The 21,555-nt window shown below is 34.8% G+C and overlaps 1 protein-coding gene across 6 annotated transcripts in view; it reads right to left on the bottom strand.

The window, feature by feature from the left end:
* Positions 1-280: 280 nt before the first annotated feature.
* Positions 281-21,555, bottom strand: part of TC2N (tandem C2 domains, nuclear) — a 48,766-nt gene continuing 27,491 nt past the window's right edge. For 5 of the 6 annotated variants that reach the window (XM_032623782.1, XM_032623780.1, XM_032623781.1 and 2 more), the window contains 8 exons: positions 20,800-20,891; positions 19,498-19,573; positions 18,859-18,959; positions 18,016-18,132; positions 14,152-14,343; positions 8,601-8,715; positions 5,578-5,777; positions 281-3,251 (listed from right to left, as the gene is read on the bottom strand). In XM_032623782.1, coding sequence (XP_032479673.1) covers positions 3,141-3,251; positions 5,578-5,777; positions 8,601-8,715; positions 14,152-14,343; positions 18,016-18,132; positions 18,859-18,959; positions 19,498-19,573; positions 20,800-20,891 — 1,004 coding nt within the window. In that variant the 3' untranslated portion in view covers positions 281-3,140. Of the gene's footprint in view, positions 3,252-5,577; positions 5,778-8,598; positions 8,716-14,151; positions 14,344-18,015; positions 18,133-18,858; positions 18,960-19,497; positions 19,574-20,799; positions 20,892-21,555 lie in introns of those variants that run through there. The other variant, XM_032623784.1, reaches the window with a different exon arrangement.

The following is a 21,555-nucleotide window of genomic DNA, read 5'->3' on the forward strand; positions in this document are numbered from 1 at the left end:
AGGTCCACTTACATGCAGATTTTTTTCAGTGAGTACATTCTCCAGTACCACATAATGCAAGGTTAGTTGAATCTGTGAATTCAGAACCACAGGGGGCCAAATATAAAGTTATATTCAAGTTTCAACGGCGTTGGGGGTGGTACCCCTAAGCCCCGTGTTTTTCAAGGGTCATCTGTGAACATTCTCACAACTACTGTAGATACAGACGTTTTATCTGGAACTTCCTTCAATACACCCTAAAACAAACAACAAAAGTAAACATACAGCTTTGAAATATCCATTACTGCCATAACACAAAGAGTTGAAATTTATTGCAAATTTCTGAAATCCTTCATAAAAAAACAATTATTTGATTAAACAGTGGAAATTTTTGTTGGGAAATATAGTTTCTGTACGTTAGTATCAGAGAAATTCACATAACTGTATTCAAACAGAAGATCAGTTTAGGTTATTTTCAGACCACAATTATGTAACTTACTTCAAAATCCCACTGGTTCCCTCTGAACAGTCTGATAAGAGCTTATCTGATATACTTCAGTGGTAAGTTCTCTAGTTCTGCTAAAAAATCATACAAAACCAAACAAAAGCCAAACAGAGATGTTATGTTTTGATATGGACTGTAGTTATTTAATTGTATTAATCTGAAGACTTATAAATAAATACACTGTTAGGGATTAGCACTGTGCAAACTATCAGCTATCAGTGTGAGCTCTCCATGGCTTTCTCTGGTTACCAAGTATCATTTTGGTTCTCTCTCATTGTTATAAGTGGGTAAAGGTCAAGAAATGCCAACTAAGTACAAAGAGAAGTGATTTTTTTGCATAGTATCTCATTTTTTATTACCAGTTTCTAATGTTTTTCTCATAACATGAGTAGCTATTAAGGAAACAATATCACCTGTATTCAGTACCTCTTCATCTGAAAAAGGCTTAAGTAAACACTAATTAAAATATCTGGGATCTTAGTTGTCAACACTTCTCTAACTGAAGTTGTTTAAATAAAAAGGTTTTCTTTTAATTTTTTTATTTACCTAGGATTCTAAGGCATACAAGAAACCAAGAAGTCATACCTTTCCTTCAAATTATACATTACACACATATTGTAAAAATATTGAAAATTAAATAATTAGAAATTGCATTAAATACATGACTACTTACAATAAATTTAGGAACTGAAAGGATTACTAGAACACAAAAAAACTGCTCAAATAAAATTCTAGCTTTTTTTAAACAATTAAGTCTGTTACTTATCTAAAAGCCAGTAAGTACACTTCCTTCTTTGGTAGCTATTAAAATGGTTGTGTTTGCAGAGGATTTGTAGGGCAGTGAAACTACTCTGTGATATGAGTGGTAGATACAGGTCATTTATGTATTTGTCAAAACTCACAGAATGTACAACATAAAAAGTGAACCCTAATACAAACTATGGACTTTGGGTGATGATGCGTCAATGAAGGTTCAGTGACTTTAACAAATGTACTACTATGGTGGAAGGTGTTGATAGTGGGGGAGACTATAAATGCGGGGGTAAAGGGTATATGGGAACTCTCTGTACCTTCCTCTCAATTTTGCTGTGAACCTAAAACTGCTCTAAAAAACAAAGTCTATTTTTTAAAAATCTTTTAAAATAGTTGCCGTTTGTCTCAAAGATTCAAAATACCACCACAAAAGGTGATTTTTCTCTTTAAAGTCCATTTGAGTACTCACTAATATGCCATTTTTCACAAATCTAAAAAAAATAATTATTTCAAAATGCAGTGTCAGAGAGTACCTGTCAACATCCCCAGTACACCATAAACTCTAGGCACCAGAAGCAAAGGGCATGTAAAGTATGTACATTTTGTAGCTTGAGGAGGTGGTACCTAGGAAAAGGGGAATTAGTGTTTATTTGGGAAAATCTTAATGAGATACACAGAACAAGAAACGAAAAAGGCATGCTTAAGTTACAGCAAAGTATACTTGTGGCCTGAAATATCACTATCTATCTCTTGGCACGTGTGGTACAAGGTAAGAGAGAAAAAAAAATGGAAGATGAAGCACTTAGTCTACCCATTAGCAAAAATAAAGTCACTACTTTCCAAGATCAGGGATGGTGTTATTGGTTTCTCCAAACAATTGTGCTTTTTGGTCATAGCTTGTCTGACCAACTAAACTGAAATTATCCCTACATACTGAGTTGTAATGAGTATCCGAGAGAAACTGCAACAGAAAATATTTATTTGCTACATAATGTTATCATGTATGGCCAGTTTTAAAATACAGGAACATATTCTAATGTTGTGGATTATAGAACAAGCAATTTATATTTAAAAAACTAAAAACAAGGAAGTGATTATCATAAAATATTAAATTTGCTATTTAAGCTCATTTAATTCTGCTAATTAGGATGGGCCATATGGATAACCTTATTTCAACTCCAATTAAAACAAAGAGGATGTGAAGGAGGAAACATAGCAAAATGTGTGTACACTGGGTTTCCAATTAAACTTCAACCTTCTGGTGTTTTCATTTATTCTTGCCAAAATGTAGTTTTCTATATCTGAAGTTTCTTAGAGATAAATAGCTTACTAAGTGGCAATGTGATGACTTAAGGGTAAGTAATGATAAACACAGGCCACAAACTTTCCCCAAATGAGAAGAGTTGAAGTGGTTCAATTCACTTTTGCTTTCTGAGGGAAAATATGTAGCGAGGGCTTAAACAGTGGAGTTAAGATCTAATCAATCTTGACTAGCGCTGAAATAGTGGTAAAGTCTAGTACTAACAGAGACTTGATATAGTGGATTTTGAATATCTATGTAAAGCTTTAAAAAGCCTATAAACATAATATAGCAGCAACTATCTATGATTGATATTCCCATTGACTTTATAATTTATTTAGTTGCCCTAGTAATACTACCCATTTATTTTATTGTCTATTTTGGCCAGTTTTAAAGCATTTCCTTTACTTTGGATATCTGGTAAAATTCATCCCATTTTTTACCAAGTTTGATTTTCTATTAGATCCATTATATACTATAATTATGGCCTCCATAAATAAATTGATAAATGTACTGATCTGTCTCTTCAAATTGGTAGCAAATTGAAATTGTAAGTCTTCTAAACGAATGTCAAGTTTGTCACCAAATTAATGTGCAGGGTCTTCAAGATGGATTTAATTTGTGCCACTTGATAACAACCTTTTCTGGATTTTTAACTGTCTCTTTCCACTGGTTCGCTGCTTCAATGTTATTACTGTCTTCACTTATCCAAATCTGTAAAGGAACAGTACACTCATTAAACTTAACACAATAATGGTAACTGAGTTCAAACCATTAATTACTCTTACTAATGAAAGACAGCTGGACGTTTGGTTTACATATTTTCAACTAAACATCTTTTCATTTTTCCAAAAGTTTGATTTCTTTCTTTGAAACTTGATGTTAAAACACTTAACCTATTTAGTCACTGAAGACTATTTTATATGACCCAATTCAATTTAAAAATTCAATGTGAGATATTGCAAAATCACTTCCTCCAAAACGGTTATTAGTATCCTTTCTTTCTCAATAAATCTAGGAGCTCAACTTAAAATTGATCCCAACCACTCAAAAACATTTTTGTAAAGATTAATTGAGACTAATCATGATTTAAACTGATTGGTAAGGAATGTGCATTTTAAGTATCTTTTACATTAAATAAAACTGTAATTTTAATTGAAATCTAATAGTCATTCTTCATACCAAACAATTTCATTGAACCTATCACTTATGTAACTTTAGATAACAGATGTGAATGAACTTGGGAAAACTGTAAAGCATTTTGCAAATATAAGATATCACATTGTATGTTATATATCACGGAGACAAGGTGAACAAGGAAACAAAACAATCTGAATCCTCAACTCAGCTACAGCACTAACAAATGCTGTTACTTTGGAGTTAACTTCTTTTTTTTTTAATTTTTTATTTATTTATTTATTTTTGGCTGTGTTGGCTCTTCGTTTCTCTGCGAGGGCTTTCCCTAATTGCGGCAAGTGGGGGCCACTCCTCATCGCAGTGCGCGGGCCTCTCACTATCGTGGCCTCTCCCATTGCGGAGCACAGGCTCCAGACGCGCAGGCTCAGTAATTGTGACTCACGGGGCTGGTTGCTCTGCGGCATGTGGGATCTTCCCAGACCAGGGCTCGAACCCGTGTCCTCTGCATTGGCAGGCGGATTCTTAACCACTGCGCCACCAGGGAAGCCCTGGAGTTAACTTCTTTGAGACTCAGTTTCTAACTCTTTTAAATAAAGAAATTGGAGCAGGGCACTTCAAAAAGGTTTGGTTTTCAAACTTTTTTCTCTAAATTTCTTGGTCTGAAGAACTTTTCCTTCAAATAAAATCTTACAAAACACCCCAACATATGAAACAGATAACATAAGAGTCGGTTGGCGGATAGAGGAGTGGGAGACCTTGATTTCACATATGCCTGCCCCACCATGGTGGCTCCTGAGGCTACCAGAGGAGCCAGAGGGAACAGATGGCCAACAGGAACCTTCCAGAATTATTATTCTTCACTAAAATCTCAACCAAGAAAGTGGAATCACCAAAAAAGTTATCCTGAAAATCATCTGTCAGGTACATCTATTCCATTCATACATGGTAGTTGAGGCTTGACAGTATGTGAAAACTTTAACTGAATTCATTTCATAGGCCTCACAACTTTGAAAAGTTTGCTAGTTATACTAGGTCTTGAGTTCAAACTCTTTTCCAAATAAGAATAGATGAAGAACAACAAAACTATAGTATTTCTGACAAATATTTTAGGTAAAATATATGAAGTGAGTATCAATCTTTGAAAATTCACATATAATTTGAAGATTACAGGTAGACTGCTAATAACATCTTGTCAAGTAGAAGCCTTTAGACCAGTAATACAGATTTTGGAATTTAAACGTGAGTCAAACAATTGTAATTAAGATAAAAGATACTGGACAGCTACCAGTAACTCATTTAGAGTAAAGAAAGAACTACAAAAGGAAACAAGTTCCTGTAGGACTGGCAAGTAAGCAAGTGTTATGTTGCCTTATGCAAATTACTATGAATTTTTCAATAGATTAATCCAGATGACAATACTGACTAAATAATATCACAACCACTGTTAAAATCGATGTTTTCTAGGAATTCAAATCTAACACAGTTCAGCTAATAGCATACAGAGTTAAACATTAAATTGAACATGACACAGAATAAAGTAAGTTGGATACCTTAAGTAAGCCTTAAGAAATTTGACTGAAATACTTAGTGTTCCCTCCTTCACAAGGAACAAGTCAGGAGTACTGAAAAACTGATCTTTCTTACTGATTTTAAAGTTGAAAAGCTCAGGAGAAAACTTATTTTAAGATAAGAAGCCTGACTGCTCAGAAATTCCAACTATTTTTGTATTAAAGCAGAAAGTCTGACAAGATTTGATTTTTGTGGGGAAACTGAATTTTAATTTATGATGAACAATTTTACTCTATTCAACCTCAAATTTATCCTGTATTCCCTTTGTTAACCAACTGTTTAAATGCATAGAAAAGTGCCAGGATAGAACATGAGATAAAAACTCCCTACTAACCTGCCCCACAAAGTGTCTTCTTCCTACAGAGCTTCGACTGTAAAGCTTAATGAGAAAAATAATTTCTTTTTCATTTTGTATAAGTGGAAAAATCATAGTCTCTCCCCACTTTACTCTTCCATTGGAGGCCTTCAATAAACGTGTCTTCTTCTTATAAATCAACTCTCCCGAGCTAAACATTGCCACCTTCACAAAAAAACCTAAAGAATAAGAAATTTTGATAAATAAAAAATTTTAAATGTCATATAAAGAAATATATCCATATATTGTCATAAAAATATCAATAAGCTACTTTTAAAGATCTGATGAGCTAACTGCCATAACAGGAAATATCTCTAGTAAATTTTATAATTATTATCATAATTTATAAGTAACTACTCTAACCTTAAATGAATTTACTCTTCCTCTAAGCTGGATGCCCTTAAAGACTAGAACTGCAGGCATAAATAACGATCAGCAGCAAAGGAGTACACATTGAAAAGGATTATACAAAAGAGAGGTGCCAACTCTTTGGAGAGTTGGAGGAATTTATTTCACAAATTTATAATGGTAAAATTCTTTGCTTGAGACTCCAGAAGTTAAACATATGCCCACTAGAGAAAACCTATTCTTTAAATAAATTTGAGATGTAACGGTAGAATAGCTTTTACAGACTAACCTCTCATAGATGACAATGATAAACTGGGGAAAATATTAAAAACAACTGTTCAAGATGCTAAACACTGACCAAAAGCAGAAAGAAACGAGAGGAGAGTCAACTCTTAAAAGATGAGAACTTCACTAAGTAAAATTCAGGTTTATACAGTTTTTCACCTAAGCCTTCTCCCCAGCCTGACATACAGTGCTTACAACTCGAGCAAAAAGTGCAGTCAGACTAATTTGAGAAGTGATGGTTCAGAGCTGGGGCTGCCAGACAGCAAGAAAGTAAAGAGAGAGTTTCCAGAAAGGAGGGAGCCACAAAGTAAGAACTGAGGCTGACCATTATTTATAAAATGGAGATCACTGGTAATCCTGATTAGCAGTTTTGATTAAAGGAAGATACCTGTTAATGTAATAAATTGCATTGTTTTGTCCTTGTTTCCCAGAATTAACCCTATATAGTCTTGGTAATTTAACTTATTCTTAATGCCAACTTGCACTTTACTTGCTTTTTATTTTATGATTTTTCCATCTATCTACATACGTGATGGTAGTCTATAGCTATTTTTTGTGTATGCTGTCCTTTCTGTTTTGATAGCAAGAATATGCTAACCTCATAAAGTTACTTTTTCCATCTTTTTTTCATGCTGTGGAACAGCTTATATAGAATAGGAATTATATGTTCCTTGAAAGTTTGGTAGGACCTGCCAGTAAAATCATCTTGGCCTCTGCTTTTATTAGAGGCAGTTCTTTTTTTTTTTTGCGGTACGCGGGCCTCTCACTGTTGTGGCCTCTCCCGTTGCGGAGCACAGGCTCCGGACGCACAGGCTCAGCAGCCATAGCCCATGGGCCCAGCCACTCCGCGGCATGTGGGATCCTCCTGGACCGGGGCACGAACCCGTGTCCCCTGCATCGGCAGGCGGACTCTCAACCACTGCGCCACCAGGGAAGCCCTAGAGGCAGTTCTTTAACTACTTTTACATGGTTATTGTTCTATTGATTCCTCTCTCTTCTGGAGTGAATTTCAACAGTTTTTTTCCTCAGAAAATCATTTATTTTATATAGCTGTTCAAATGAATTGGCACAGTTATAACCGGTATTGTCTTCTGTATTTATTTATTTTTATAAATTTATTTATTTATTTACTTTTGGCTGTGTTGGGTCTTCATTGCTGTGCGTGGGCTTTCTCTAGATGTGGCGGGCAGGGGCTACTCTTCGTTGCGGTGCGTGGGCTTCTCATTGTGGTGGCTTCTCTTGTTGCGAATCATGTGCTCTAGGCACATGGGCTTCAGTAGTTGTGGCACGTGGGCTCAGTAGTTGTGGCGTGCAGGCTCTAGAGCGCAGGCTCAGTAGCTGTGGCGCATGGGCTTAGCTGCTCCGCGGCATGTGGGATCTTCCCGGACCAGGGCTCGAACCCGGGTCCCCTGCATTGGCAGGTGGATTCTTAACCACTGTGCCACCAGGGAAGCCCTCTTATTTATTTTTGAATATCTTCTGAGATTCAAAATTGAAATTATATCCTCTTCCTTGTCTATGTTTTCTTTATTTTTTGCTTGATCCAGACTACTATAGGTTTGTCTATTTTAATATTCTTTTCAAAGAAAAATCTTTTGGTTTTATTGATTTTGTGGGGTTTTTTTGTTGTCCCCATATTTATCAACTTCAATGTTAGCTTTAATTTCTACTTCTACTTTCCTTTGTGTTTACTGTTGTTTTTCTAGCTTCTTGGACTGTGCTCAATTGTATTTATTTTCAGTCTTTTTAGTTGCAGTGGACATCCATTGCTTCTACCTACCTCCTGATATTTTCTCTTCTTCGAGTAGGAAAGAGGAACACTCTTAGTCCTACTCTTAGCCCTTTAGGTAGGACTGACCTCAAACCTCCCACTCCAGCGGCAGCCATGTGAACCAGCCCTAGACAACCAAAATATCAGAATCCCTGACTGTGCTCAAAGGCACAGGCAAGAAAGTATTTTGAGGTTTGTATCTGATATTTTCAGTTTTTTTTTAAATTAAGTTTCTAGTTAGCAGAGTATCCAAAAAAGGGTACAGACCTAGAGAGAGGATAAATTACCTAGGCTGGTGAAATATAGCTGACAGTCTTCTGGACACTCAACCTATATTAACTAATGAGCTAAATAAAGAATAGCATCAAATGCAAGAAGGTCACAATTGGGTAAGAATCAATGGACCAGTGGATTAAGGTAGACACAGTGGCTAGTAATTTGAAATCCAATAAAGTAATTTTAAGTTAAAAGGTAAATATGTAAGTTAACTAACAAATGTAACTAAGATTTTAATCTTCACTGTAAGAAACACAGGAAAAAACTACCTTTTACAAATATTTTCTGAAGATTCCACTTTGAACCACTTTGACATACTTACTCAAAGTCAGGGGTGTTGATGAGCTTGGAAGGTATTGAGCCTCAAGAATTTGTAACTGAATTCTGCTATTTACCGCTTGAAAACAAGTCCCCAGTTCAAGTTCTGCATGGCAAACCTGCATATTAAAAGAGTGTCATTTGCTAATCAAGAATAAAGTTTTGGCATATTTCAAAAATTCAATAATAAAGAGCTAAAGTTAGAAATTTTGAAAACACTGCTTTTTACTGACACACAAAGCTAAGTGTTATAAGAGAAGGTTAAGATAAATGTCACGGATTCTGTCAATATGAGGTACTTACTGATTTTCATAAATTCTGATAATGTAAGTTACACATACATACTGATCCTTCAAAATCAGGGAGACCAAAAGACAATTCAAATTAAAAAAAAAAAAAATTAGGGCTTCCCTGGTGGCGCAGTGGTTAAGAAAGAATTCACCTGCCAATGCAGGGGACACGGGTTTGAGCCCTGGTCCAGGAAGACCCCACATGCCACGGAGCAACTTAAGCCCGTGCACCACAACTACTGAGCCTGCACTCTAGAGCCCTCATGCCACAACTACTGAAGCCCGTGTGCCTAGATCACATGCTGTGCAGCAAGAGAATCCACCGCAATGAGAAGCCCACGCACCGCAAGGAAGAATAGCCCCCGCTCACCGCAACTAGAGAAAGCCCACGCACAGCAACAAAGACCCAACACAGCCAAAAATAAATTTATATAAAAAAAATTAAATTCCTAAAAAGTTTTACTAGAGAAAATGTCAGTGAAATAAACACCAAAAGAGCATATTTTCAAAAGACTTAAATGTAGTCATTTGAATTATTTTTTCAGAATGTATGAAATATGATAAAAATGTTATATATGAAACGCATCATTATTTCTTCATTTGTAGAAATCAGAGGTAGTGTTACCAAAATCAGAAGACAAAGGATTACAATGAACAGATTTGTGGATTAAGAGCTGAATTACTATGCTAAATGAAAGCAAGCCAAAGATGAAAGTTGGCAAGAAGGAAGCTAGCTAAAGTGATGAGGCAGTAAATAATAAGGAAAAGGTCAAAGAAAACCTGAGGCAAACAATATAATGAAGGAGATTTAGCAAGGGGGAAAAGCTAAAATGTGTTCTTCAGTATTGTTAAGAACAGAAGAAAGTAATTTGTCTTACACAAGCCAACCTATTTACATGGATTCCAGCATCCTTGGAGTGAAAATAAAAGAGAGAAACATAAGTCGGCCAAATATAAAAACATTACTGTTCACATGATGAAAAGAGTAAGTATGGGATTAAAGAAAGAACATAATGTTAACAGATCTCACTAGGGCGCAGCACAGACTGACACAAAAGTCTTTGCTAGTATTGATTCCAACAAAGCTATAAAACAGCTGACTGATACTTCATCAAGCGATTTATATTTGATAATCACGCAGTATTCCCCAGTAACTGAAGCATGGATCATAAAAAAGAACTCTTTTATGTACATGCCATTGACTGAATCTTGGATATTTTCTTAATACAATATTCTGTAATGGTCAAAATGGCCAAAATTGGTCATGCCATAAGAAATCAAAAGATACAAAGTGAAAAGTGAATCACTTAAAAGTATAAAATCAGGCTTCCCTGCTGGCGCAGTGGTTGAGAGTCCGCCTGCTGATGCAGGGGACGCGGGTTCGTGCCCCGGTCCAGGAAAATCCCACATGCCGTGGAGCAGCTGGGCCCGTGAGCCATGGCCGCTGAGCCTGCGCATCTGGAGACTGTGCTCCGCAACAGGAGAGGCCACAACAGTGAGAGGCCCGTGTACCACAAAAAAAAAAAAAAAAAAAAAAAAAAAAAAGTATAAAATCATCTGTTGAGGTTACACTCCCTCTTGAAAAATCTAAAATGATGATAAAAATTGTCTGTTTTAGCAATAAATGCTGAATTCTAATGAATAAGTGAATGTACTGCTTTTGCTTTTAATCAGAATAAGGATGGATTAATAAATCTTTTTACATGAACTAATTTTGGTATCCATATATAACACCTTTGCTGATTAAAAAACAAATGTCGCAGTCCTTGGCATTTAAAAAAATAGTTATTTATTGTTTACAAGATACAAAGGAAACCATGGATAACATTTTTTCATTAATTACTTTCATTATGGTTTTGTATCCACGATATAATAACACTTATGAAAACATCTAAAGGTGGCAAAACTTCTCTTAGTGTTACATACTTGTGAGTTTCACTCTCATAAAACAGAGCAGCACTTGGCAGTGGATTTACCATTTCTTACTTGCCAAGGTTATTTCATAAATTCAATTTATATTCCAAGATATTAATTCAGATCATGAAAAACTATTCAAAGTGGTTTTCAATCTCATAATAACCAAAAAATTAAAATTCTAATCAATTAGTAGGTATACATGAAGAGCATTTTTAATGAGCACAAAACTGTGGAAGATAAAACATATGACCTCTGTTCCTGAATAATGTATCATTTTTTAAAGAAAAGAGAACTTTTTGAGCTTCCTGGATGAAATGTTAAGCATAATTAAAGAAATCCCTTATCTGGTAATTTTTGAGAATATCCTCTTAGGGGGACAATACATAGCTGATAAAAGATATTTTCACATATTGAGGTATGGGGAAGTCATTCTGGCTTATACATGAGTTAACTTGAATTTTATGCTAACGAAAACAGCCTGTTTGTGGCCTATCAAGCATACATTGTACATCTGCTTTAATTATTAAAGAAAAGGGCACACTGCCCAGAAGTAAAGAATGTCCATGTTAAAAATAAAGATTAGGGCTTCCCTGGTGGCACAGTGGTTGAGAGTCCGCCTGCCGATGCAGGGGACACGGGTTCGTGCCCCGGTCTGGGAAGATCCCACATGCCGCAGAGCGGCTAGGCCCATGAGCCATGGCCGCTGAGCCTGCGCGTCCGGAGCCTGCGCTCCGCAACGGGAGAGGCCACAACAGTGAGAGGTCCGCGTACCGCAAAAAAAAAATAAAATAAAGATTAAATGCCTCCCTTCCTGGGATGCCACTGCTGGTCCCCCATCCAGGATAAGACTCCCTTCCCAGGTGCCAAGGCCATACTGACTTGCTGTGCACATGCTGTAAACCTTGAAGAAATGTATCCCTGACTCGTTTGATGTTCTGACAAGATATAAAACTGTGCTGAAAACCATGCTTCTCCAGAGCAGCTCCTCAGAGTTATCCGAGAGGCTGTTTTCTGGGCTATAGTCCTCAGTTTGGCGCAAATAAAACTCTTTTCGATTCCTATTACAGACTGTTAATTGATCATTTTCTTCGACACGGTAAAGAGAGCTGGCTGTGGAATCAGAATACCTCGATTCAAATCCTGATTCCCCAACAACAGGCTGTATGAACTCAGGCAAGTGCTTCAAGGTCTTGCTCTCCACAACAGGGATGACAAGAGCAGCAAGCTCGTAAGTTCGGTGTGAGCATTAAATCACTCAGGACCAAGTCAGTCATATGCTAAGTTTCTTCAAATGTCAGCTATTTCTTCAGGGAAACCTTATGTCTTCTACATTATTCAACACAGAAATTTGAGTTGTCAGCTAGTTGTTAAGGTCAAAAACTCTGTACTCAGGAAATTATTAGCTCTATATGAAAATTCTGCTGTTCATGATAAAACAGTTGTCAGTGTGAAGGATGGGTACGTAAATCTGGCTCTTTCAATGTCACAATTAAAATATCAATTTTCCTCCTCGACACAGGAAACAAAGCATATTATTCTTGCTTTTAGCCAATAAGAAGAAACATTCACACTCAGTAATATAAATTAACTGGTCCAATATAGCCTGAAAGCCCTTCTTTCAAGCCATCAATCTTTGTATCCCTAGCATGTGGAATACAACAGATACACAAATGTTTATAAAACATCTGATATACAAAATATAATTTTGTAGAAACTGTGCCATAATCATTCATTCAGATTCTCCAAGGCAGATTAAGATTATAATGTCTCAATTCCCCAGAAAATACATTTGCTGAGTTATCTTCTACTATACTCTATACTAATTTTTAAAGATTTAATCTACTAAAAAAACCAAAAAACCTATGAGGCAGATTACTGCCCTAGAAAATCTCAAGGCTATTGGAGGAGTCAGATATGCAATCATAATAAAATGCTGTGTTATAATAACATTAAAAAAAGATTTAATCTATGAATTATACACTTAAATAGTAATATGTGCCTTTTGTAAAATATGGTTGCAGATTACTGTCTACTAAGCTAGTAGTAGATGTAAATGATAAACAAGATGTAAGTGATAAACTCCTGTCACAGTTAGAAAACAAATTTGCTATACTTTAACAGAAAATAACAATCTAATTTAGCATGCTTCCATTCATCATTTATTCTTTCATATCAACCTACATACAAATATTCAATGCCAAGAATATGATGGGCCCTTACTACAGGCACAGTAAAATATGAAGAAAAATGACGGAAGCTCAAGCCTTTTTTTTTTTTAAAACGACTAACTTAAATAATTCTAAGTTATAATAAATGCTATAAAGAAAACACATTTGGTATGGAGACAGAAAATAACAGACAAGAAATAACAAGATTTTTCAATTCTTCTTGATTAATCTTTTGTTCTTTATTTTTTAATCCCTAATTTCCCCTCAATTCAGTGGTTCTCAAGCTAGGCTACACATTAGAATCACCTGAGTAGCTTCTGAAAATTACAGATGCCTCTGGCTCACTCCTCCCCAAATTCTGATTTAATGGTTTAAGCATGGGCTTTTTTTTAAAGCTCCCCAGGTGATTCTAATGTGTAGCCAGGTTAAGGACCACTTCAAGTACCTTAAATATTTTTGAAAGTAGGTAAAATATAAATCCTATGTAAATTTAAAATCACATATAAGTTCAACCGTATAAAGTGTTATGACTGATTTCTATATATATTATCGTGACACAGAAACTACATAATTAAATCATTAGGAATTTCTAAACAACTTAAACAGTGTTCAGCTGGCTAGTTGAAAGCAGCAACTACTGGGTCTCAAAAATCAATCAGCACTATAGATAATGAAGTTCTTTACAAAAAACACCAGCTGTAAGATCCTCCATTCTACCCAATTTATGGACATGGTGCTTATGCATGATTAACTTTCCTAATCTATTTCAAGGCAATCTCTCATTGAGTTTGGAGTTTATTGATTCTCTCTTGCTTTTCCTAAGTTATCAGCTACTGAAAAAAAAAAACCTAAAAAATTATTTTAAATTATTCATACTTAGGGTTATTACATTGAAGTATGGAACATTAATTAAACATGTACTAGGAGAAAGTAACCCTAAGGTTATTTTCCAATGGAGAAAGGAAAGGGGCTCTGTTAACATTTTATCAAGTTTTAAAAAAATTATTAAATAATGACATAATTACAACTTTTTTACATTACATTTATGTTACTATTGCTTCTTGAGAGCCTTTTTGACCCTTTAATATATTCTAGTTTTCAAATTATACTCCAACAAACAAAAATTCAACCACTAAATAATTCTCAAAGTGTGAAATACTTTACATATTATATCACTTACAGAAATTTTTGAAGGTGGTGATATATCCAAAGAGTAATCCATTTCCTGTGTGCTAAGAGTTCTGAGTGATAGTGAGCATTCTCCAATAGTTTTCTTCCTAGGAGTTTGGGTTTGAATCTTAAATACAAGTCTTACAGTTTGTAGACTGTTGAGTTTAATAGCAAATACAAACGTTTCCATAAATTCAATAGTCTAAAATAAAAATCAAGAAAATATATTAATAGAATGACTGAAAAAAGGGTCATATACCAATACAAAATAAACAAAAATAACATTTATAATCTAGGAAAGGCAAATTTAATATTTTTACAATAACAAAAAATATTTTTTAATGAAAATGAAAATGAGAATGGCCATGACTTGCTTTTCCAAAATTTATTCTGGATACTGCCCTTCTTAATTTCACAAATCCTTTTAATTACTTAGTCAGGAATTTAGTCAATATCAACACCAAGTTCACCAGAATACAGCTTTTTCCCTTTTCAAAAATTAGGTTGCTCTCCATCTTTGGTTCTGGAGTATCATTCCTGCTATTCACCACACTTCTTCAACAGTTAATGAGAGTACTTCAAGAATCTCATGCAAGCTCTCACAGTATGTAAAATCTAATTTCTTCACATTAATAAGAGACTTGAATTATTTCTTTAAAGGAGATATTCTTTGTCTAATGTTCTTCCCATCTAATTTGGGGTTCATTTTATCTTTTAGTGATGTTTGTTCCACTCTTTCCTAACTGAAAGTCGATCTCCTTGATAAGAGAAGACAAAAATGTGAGTTCCAAGTTCTACCTTCTCTCATAATCTTCCACTGCAGGCAGCAAGTCAGTGTTTTCCATGCCCAGACTATTTTCAAATGTTCTTTTTATTACTTTTAATATTTTTAAAACCTTGGCTTACTGTGACCTAACATCTTCTTGACACTAGACTGTTTTCTGCTTATAAACTTCCTAACATCAATATTTTAGATACTGTGCCCAAATGTTCACTTTTACGGTAATCACTTATGTCTGTGTAGTCAGAATTGTGTTTCTGAGAGCCTCCCAACCACCTGTGCTTTCTTTTTCTTTCAATCTGAAGCTATAGATCACATCAATAATACAGTATGCATAAAATGTTTAATTTTTAAACTCAGATGCAGTGAGCTTACAAATGAAGTACGTGTACTGGTTTACTTTACATTTTGCCATAATAGGGGACTCCTAAACAACTTAATAATAAATTTTAAAAGATTCCAAGCAAGTTTTAATATGAGAACATTTTCCCCTAACTTTTCCTAAGTTAGCTTAGTTTTATTTGAAAATCAAAGTAAAAGTGTTTAATTCACTAAGTATTCATCTGTATCAGGATTAAAACCAGAGTTAAGATTTATTTCCATCTAGACTTTCTACAATGCATATTTTTGTAAAGTGAGATCCTAATATTTACACATAAATTTTGATTACTGCTTTTTCACTTATTAAGAACATTTTTCCATGTCCTTAAAAACTCTTCCTAAACATTATTTTTCATGGCTGCCTAGTATTCTATCACGTGGTGTTATGGTTTGAATTGTGTCTCCACCAAAAAAGGATGTGTTGAAGTCCTAACCCCCAGTAACTCAGAATGTGGCCTTATTTGGAAATAGGGTCATTGAAGATGTAATTTGCGAAGTTAAGATAAGGTTACACTGGAGTAGGCAGACCCCTAATCCAATAAAACTGGCGTCCTTATAAGAAGATAGCCATGTGAAGACACAGAGACACATGGAGATGAAAGACACGTGGCCATGTGAAGATGAAAGCCAATGATTAGAGTGAAGCCAAGGAATGACAGGGATTGCTGGCCATCACCAGAAGCTAGGAGAGAGGCATGGAAGAGATGGAATAGATTCCCCTTCAGAGAAGGAACCAACACTGCTGACACCTTGATTTCAGACTTCCTCTGAAACAGTGAGAGAGAAATATTTGTTGTTCTAAGCTACCCAGTTTGTGTTACTTTGTTAACAGCACCCATAGGAAACAAATACACAAATACATGGTATACCAAGAGTTTTCTCCACCATTCCCCTATGGGAAACATTTAGATAGTTTCCAACTTTTCCTCTATGAAAAAAACTGCCAAGAATACTTTATATATATTTTGTTTGCATCTTAGATTATTGCCATGAAGTAGATTCCAAGTCGAAACACTATGTTAAAAAGTATAAATATTTTAAGGTTCTTTTCTTTTTAAAAAAAATCATTTATTGAAGTATAGTTGATTCACAATGTTATATTAGTTTCTCATGTACAGCAAAGTGATTCAGTTATACATATATATATTATTTTTCATATTCTTTTCCATTATGGTTTATTACAGGATACTGAATATAGTTCCCTGTGCTATACAACAGTAGGAACTTGTTGTTTATCTATTTTATATATAGTGTTTGTATCTGCTAATCCCAAACTCCTAATTTATCCCTCCCACAACCCCTTTCCCCTTTGGTAACCATAAATTTGTTTTCTGTCTGTGAGTCCATTCCTGTTTTGTAAATAATTTCATTTGTATCATATTTTAGATTCCACATATAAGTGATACCATATGATATTTGTCTTTCTCCTTCTGACTTACTTCACTTAGTATAATCTTATTTTAAGGTTTTAATGTATATTGTCAAAATAATTTCCAGAAAGTGTTATGGTCTAGAGTGCTTGTAAAATTTTCCTAATTTTAATAAGCAAAAAAAGAAAGAAAAGAGAAAGCAATATGTAATTTAAATTTGTATATCTATGAATACTAGTGAGAGTAAATTTTTTTCATGTTTATTAGTCATTTGAATTACCTTATTTTTAAATGATATGCTCTTGTAGAAGTTGCATTTGTATGGAAAAACACTAACCATTCAACCCATATCAGAAGACAAAAATGAAGATATATTTAAAGTGAAATCTAGAATCTATAAAACAAATTCAGGATCATAAGTCTTCCAGTTACGATCATTGAAAGTATTTAAAAGAAATTAATTGCAATCATGCAATTATTTCTCAAAGCAAAAGTGGAGTGGGGGGAGAGAGGATGAAAATATAGACACATATATTTATACAAGAAAAGTAAATACAAGAAAAGTAAATAGTTTCATTAGATATTACTCATCTTCTATATATTTTAGTGATTAAGGTTTTCTTTTTATACACAATGGAATATTACTCAGCCATAAAAAGAAACGAAATTGAGTTATTTGTAGTGAGGTGGATGGACCTAGAGTCTGTCATGCAGAGTGAAGTCAGTCAGAAAGAGAAAAACAAATACCATATGCTAACACATATATATGGAGTCTGAGAAAAAAAAAATGGCCATGAAGAACCTAGGGGCAAGACGGGAATAAAGACATAGACCTACTAGAGAATGGACTTGAGGATATGGAGAAGGGGAAGGGTAAGCTGTGACAAAGTGAGAGAGTGGCATGGACATATATACACTACCAAATGTAAAACAGATAGCTAGTGGGAAGCAACCGCATAGCACAAGGAGGTAGCTCGGTGCTCTGTGACCACCTAGATGGGTGGGATAGGGAGGGTGGGAGGGAGGGAGATGCAAGAGGGAAGAGATATGGGAACATATGTATATGTATAACTGATTCACTTTGTTATAAAGCAGAAACTAACACACCATTGTAAAGCAATTATACTCCAATAAAGATGTTAAAAAAATAAATAAATGCATCTTAATATTGGACAATGAAATATCAAGTATTTCTGAGGCTCAAAACGGTCTTTAAAAAAGCAAAGGGTACATAATTTGTAGTTTCCCAAAAATAAAACACTTTCTTATTCCAATTCTTTACATGGGTTAAAGTGACAAATAGGAGAAAAACATAAAAAGATAGTCAAACACAACCACTTACATTAGAGCCTTCCTTGACTGAAGATTTGAAATGTACTGGTTTGGGCAATGTTAGTATTCCTTTTATAGAAATAGTAGGATTATCTCCATAACTAGAGGGCCAACTTAAATCTCTGCACTAGAAAGATAAAATAAAAATACAGTTTGAGTTTTACAAAGGACTCTGACAATACAAATATTTGATACATTTCTTGAGTTAATGACTTAAATAAAAACTATAGGGCTTCCCTGGTGGCACAGTGGTTGAGAATACGCCTGCTAATACAGGGGACACGGGTTCGAGCCCTGGTCGGGAAGATCCCACATGCCGCAGAGCAACTAAGCCCATGAGCCACAACTACTGAGTCCGCATGCTGCAACTACTGAAGCCAGCATGCCTAGAGGCCATGCTCCGCAACAAGAGAAGCCACCACAACAAGAAGCCCACACACCGCAATGAAGAGTGGCCCCCGCTCGCTGTAACTAGAGAAAGCTTGTGCGTAGCAACGAAGACCCAACACAGCCAAAAATAATAAATAAATAAATTTATAAAAAAACTATAAAAGTAAACTTTAGTCTACTGAGATCTTCTGTTTCATCAACATTAAGATAATCTGACAGTGTTTTAGACATCGTATCAATTTCCTTCTTCAGGTTAAAAGCAAACATATTTCCATCAAGCCTATAGATTTATTTTTCTTTAGATTCTTTATTAAATACTATTTTCTGTAAAATCCTATAGAATCCTAAATTTCAAAGAAGGTATTGACCCATTCCCTAGAAGAGAGCAACAGTAGATGCTTATAATTTATAGTCTAAATATTCAATTATGTAAGAAAAGTTTGTATTAACTGTATTAACTTACCTGTAAAACTGTGATCCAGATCTGCTCTACTGAAGAATTATAAAACATTTTCACATTTAATCTCCCCAAATCTCTTTCATCTCCTGATAGAGTAATTGTATCTGCATTGTAAAAGAACAAAGATGGTTGAATTACTACACAATCCTTCCAATCCAACTGAGCTTTGATACAACCCAATTTTAAGAGCACAACTGAAAACTGCTATAATTACTTTTTAAAGTTGTCCATTTATTAAGACAAAAATCACACTTCAATGCTTTTATTGAAGTGCTGGGGGAAGATATACTATAAAAAGTACCTGGCTTAAAAACTTAACCCAATTATAACCTGAAGAATTTAAGCTAAAACTAAGAAAAACTCTCCCAAATAACACTGATATGGCCTTAATATTGTATGCTTATGGAAATTCCCTCACTAAGATACTTTACAACAAACGAAAGATATTTAATTTTAAAGATGCCTTTATGCCTGAACACTAAAAAATGGACCATCTGATCTGAGTACTCATATGCAGATAACACTGACAACATACATATAATCATCTAGACTTTTTTTAACCTTATCATAACTACATTCAAAATACTATTGGGTAGAAATAATTCCCTTAAGAATATAAAAGTAGAATACTTTATTCCTTACCCAGGCTTCTGTTACTCCCCTGAGAATTTTTCCTTGAAGAAGAACTACTGGGCATACTGGACAATGAATCATGTCTCTACAAATAAAATTCTTCTTTAGTCAGATGTTGCATATCAGACTTTAAGGATTCTGAAACTGATGCCGCAATACCCACCCTAATATCAAACTGAGTGCTAATCATTCTGACAGTGTTACTGGTCAGAATTTTTCACTTTTAGATAGTAAAGGGGGAAAAGGTTTTCTGTGTGTGTGTGTGTTACCAGGAAAATAGTAAATATCTTACTAGGTAATATACGGGAAAGCCTTTGCTGTTTTTGGTTTGGCTTTGTAATAAGGAGGAAGAGATTACTGTTTCTATGTCATACTTGCAAATACTAATGAAAGTCAGAATATATTTGGAAGTGCCCTGTTACCTAAAAACCTATAAAACAGCAGTTATCAAAGCATAGTCCCCTGGGCCAGCAGTTTCAGCATCACCTGGGAACTTGCTAGAAATACAAACTCAGGCCCTGATGCAGAGCTACTGAATCAAAAGCTCTGGGGGTGAGGCCTGGCAATCTGTATTTTAACAAGCTCTTCAAACAATTCTGATACACGGTAAAAAAAAAAACTGGTGCTATAAAGAATTAATTCTGCAAAAAATTAACTCAACTGAGGATTATTAAGAATACATTTCCATATAAATGTATGCATATACATTCACATGGAAAAATGTCCACAGGTACATATAACAATATTTTCACAGTACTTTTATTCTTAGTTATAGGAACATAGGTGATTTGTCTTTTTACCTTGCTTAATTCTGGTTTCTACTTTTAAAATAATAATCACAGTTTACTTTATTTAAAAAAACATTTTTTAAACATCAAAAAACTCAATTCTATTTCAAAAAAAGGAGAACATTGTGTTAATATTAATGAATAATTAAAGTTCTACATCTCAATAGAAATACTAATTTTTTACTAACTAGGTAGTTATGTTCAATAAGGAAAGTCAAATCAATAAGCACTTTTAAGTATAACATTTTAAATTCCAACTGCCTCAAGACTGCCTCATTACATACCATGAGAAAAGTAAGATTCATAAAAGAACAAAAGAAAAACTATTGCCTTTTAGTATTCAACTGAGACCTTCCTGAAATAACGCACATGGGAAATGCCAAGTGTTTATTCTTTAGCTATTAGGAGAGATACATCTACAAAATATACATAACATGTCGTTCCTAATGTAATTCACACATTTCTGAAGTTTTAGCTTGAAAATAAATTACTGCATATAATTAAATTCATATAAATAATTTACCTGAATGAACTGCTGAGATGAACTTGTAAGATCAAACATAGACTTGCTTAGTCCAGGGGAATTGGGAAGTCTATTGGTCCTTAAGTCACAAACTACAAAGGGACATGAGAAAATTACTTATTTTTATAGTAAAGAAGAAGAAGGACTTCCCTGGAGGCGTAGTGGTTAAGAATCCGCCTGTCAACGCAGGGGACACAAGTTCGAGCCCTGGTCCAGGAGGATCCCACATGCCGCGGAGCAACTAAGCCCATGTGCCATAACTACTGAGCCTGCACTCTAGAGCCCACGAGCCACAACTACTGAGCTTGTGTGCCACAACTACTGAAGCCCACGTGCCTAGAGCCCGTGCTCCGCAACAAAAAGAAGACACCATGAGAAGCCCGCACACCGCAATGAAGAGGAGCCCCCACTCGCTCCAACTAGAGAAGGCCCACGCACAGCAACAAAGACCCAACACAGCCAAATTATGGTTTCTAAAATAGAAACCATAATTGTTTATAAACAATAAATTTTTAAAAAACACACACATTAAAAAAAAGGAGAAACACTTAATTCTACTTAACTACCATGAACTGAATCTCTATAGGAAATATAGCATGAATATTATATGCAAATCTACTTGAGACAAAGCCTTCTAATCAAGTTTAAAAATTGCTTTTCAATTATTTTACTTTTGTTTGAAACAGAAACCAACACAAATCAAACAATACATTTTCACATCCACATCAAATATCAAGCAGGAAAAATTCATTCTTT

The sequence above is a fragment of the Phocoena sinus genome, chromosome 2, assembly GCF_008692025.1.
Source record: "Phocoena sinus isolate mPhoSin1 chromosome 2, mPhoSin1.pri, whole genome shotgun sequence".
Lineage (NCBI taxonomy): Eukaryota > Metazoa > Chordata > Mammalia > Artiodactyla > Phocoenidae > Phocoena > Phocoena sinus.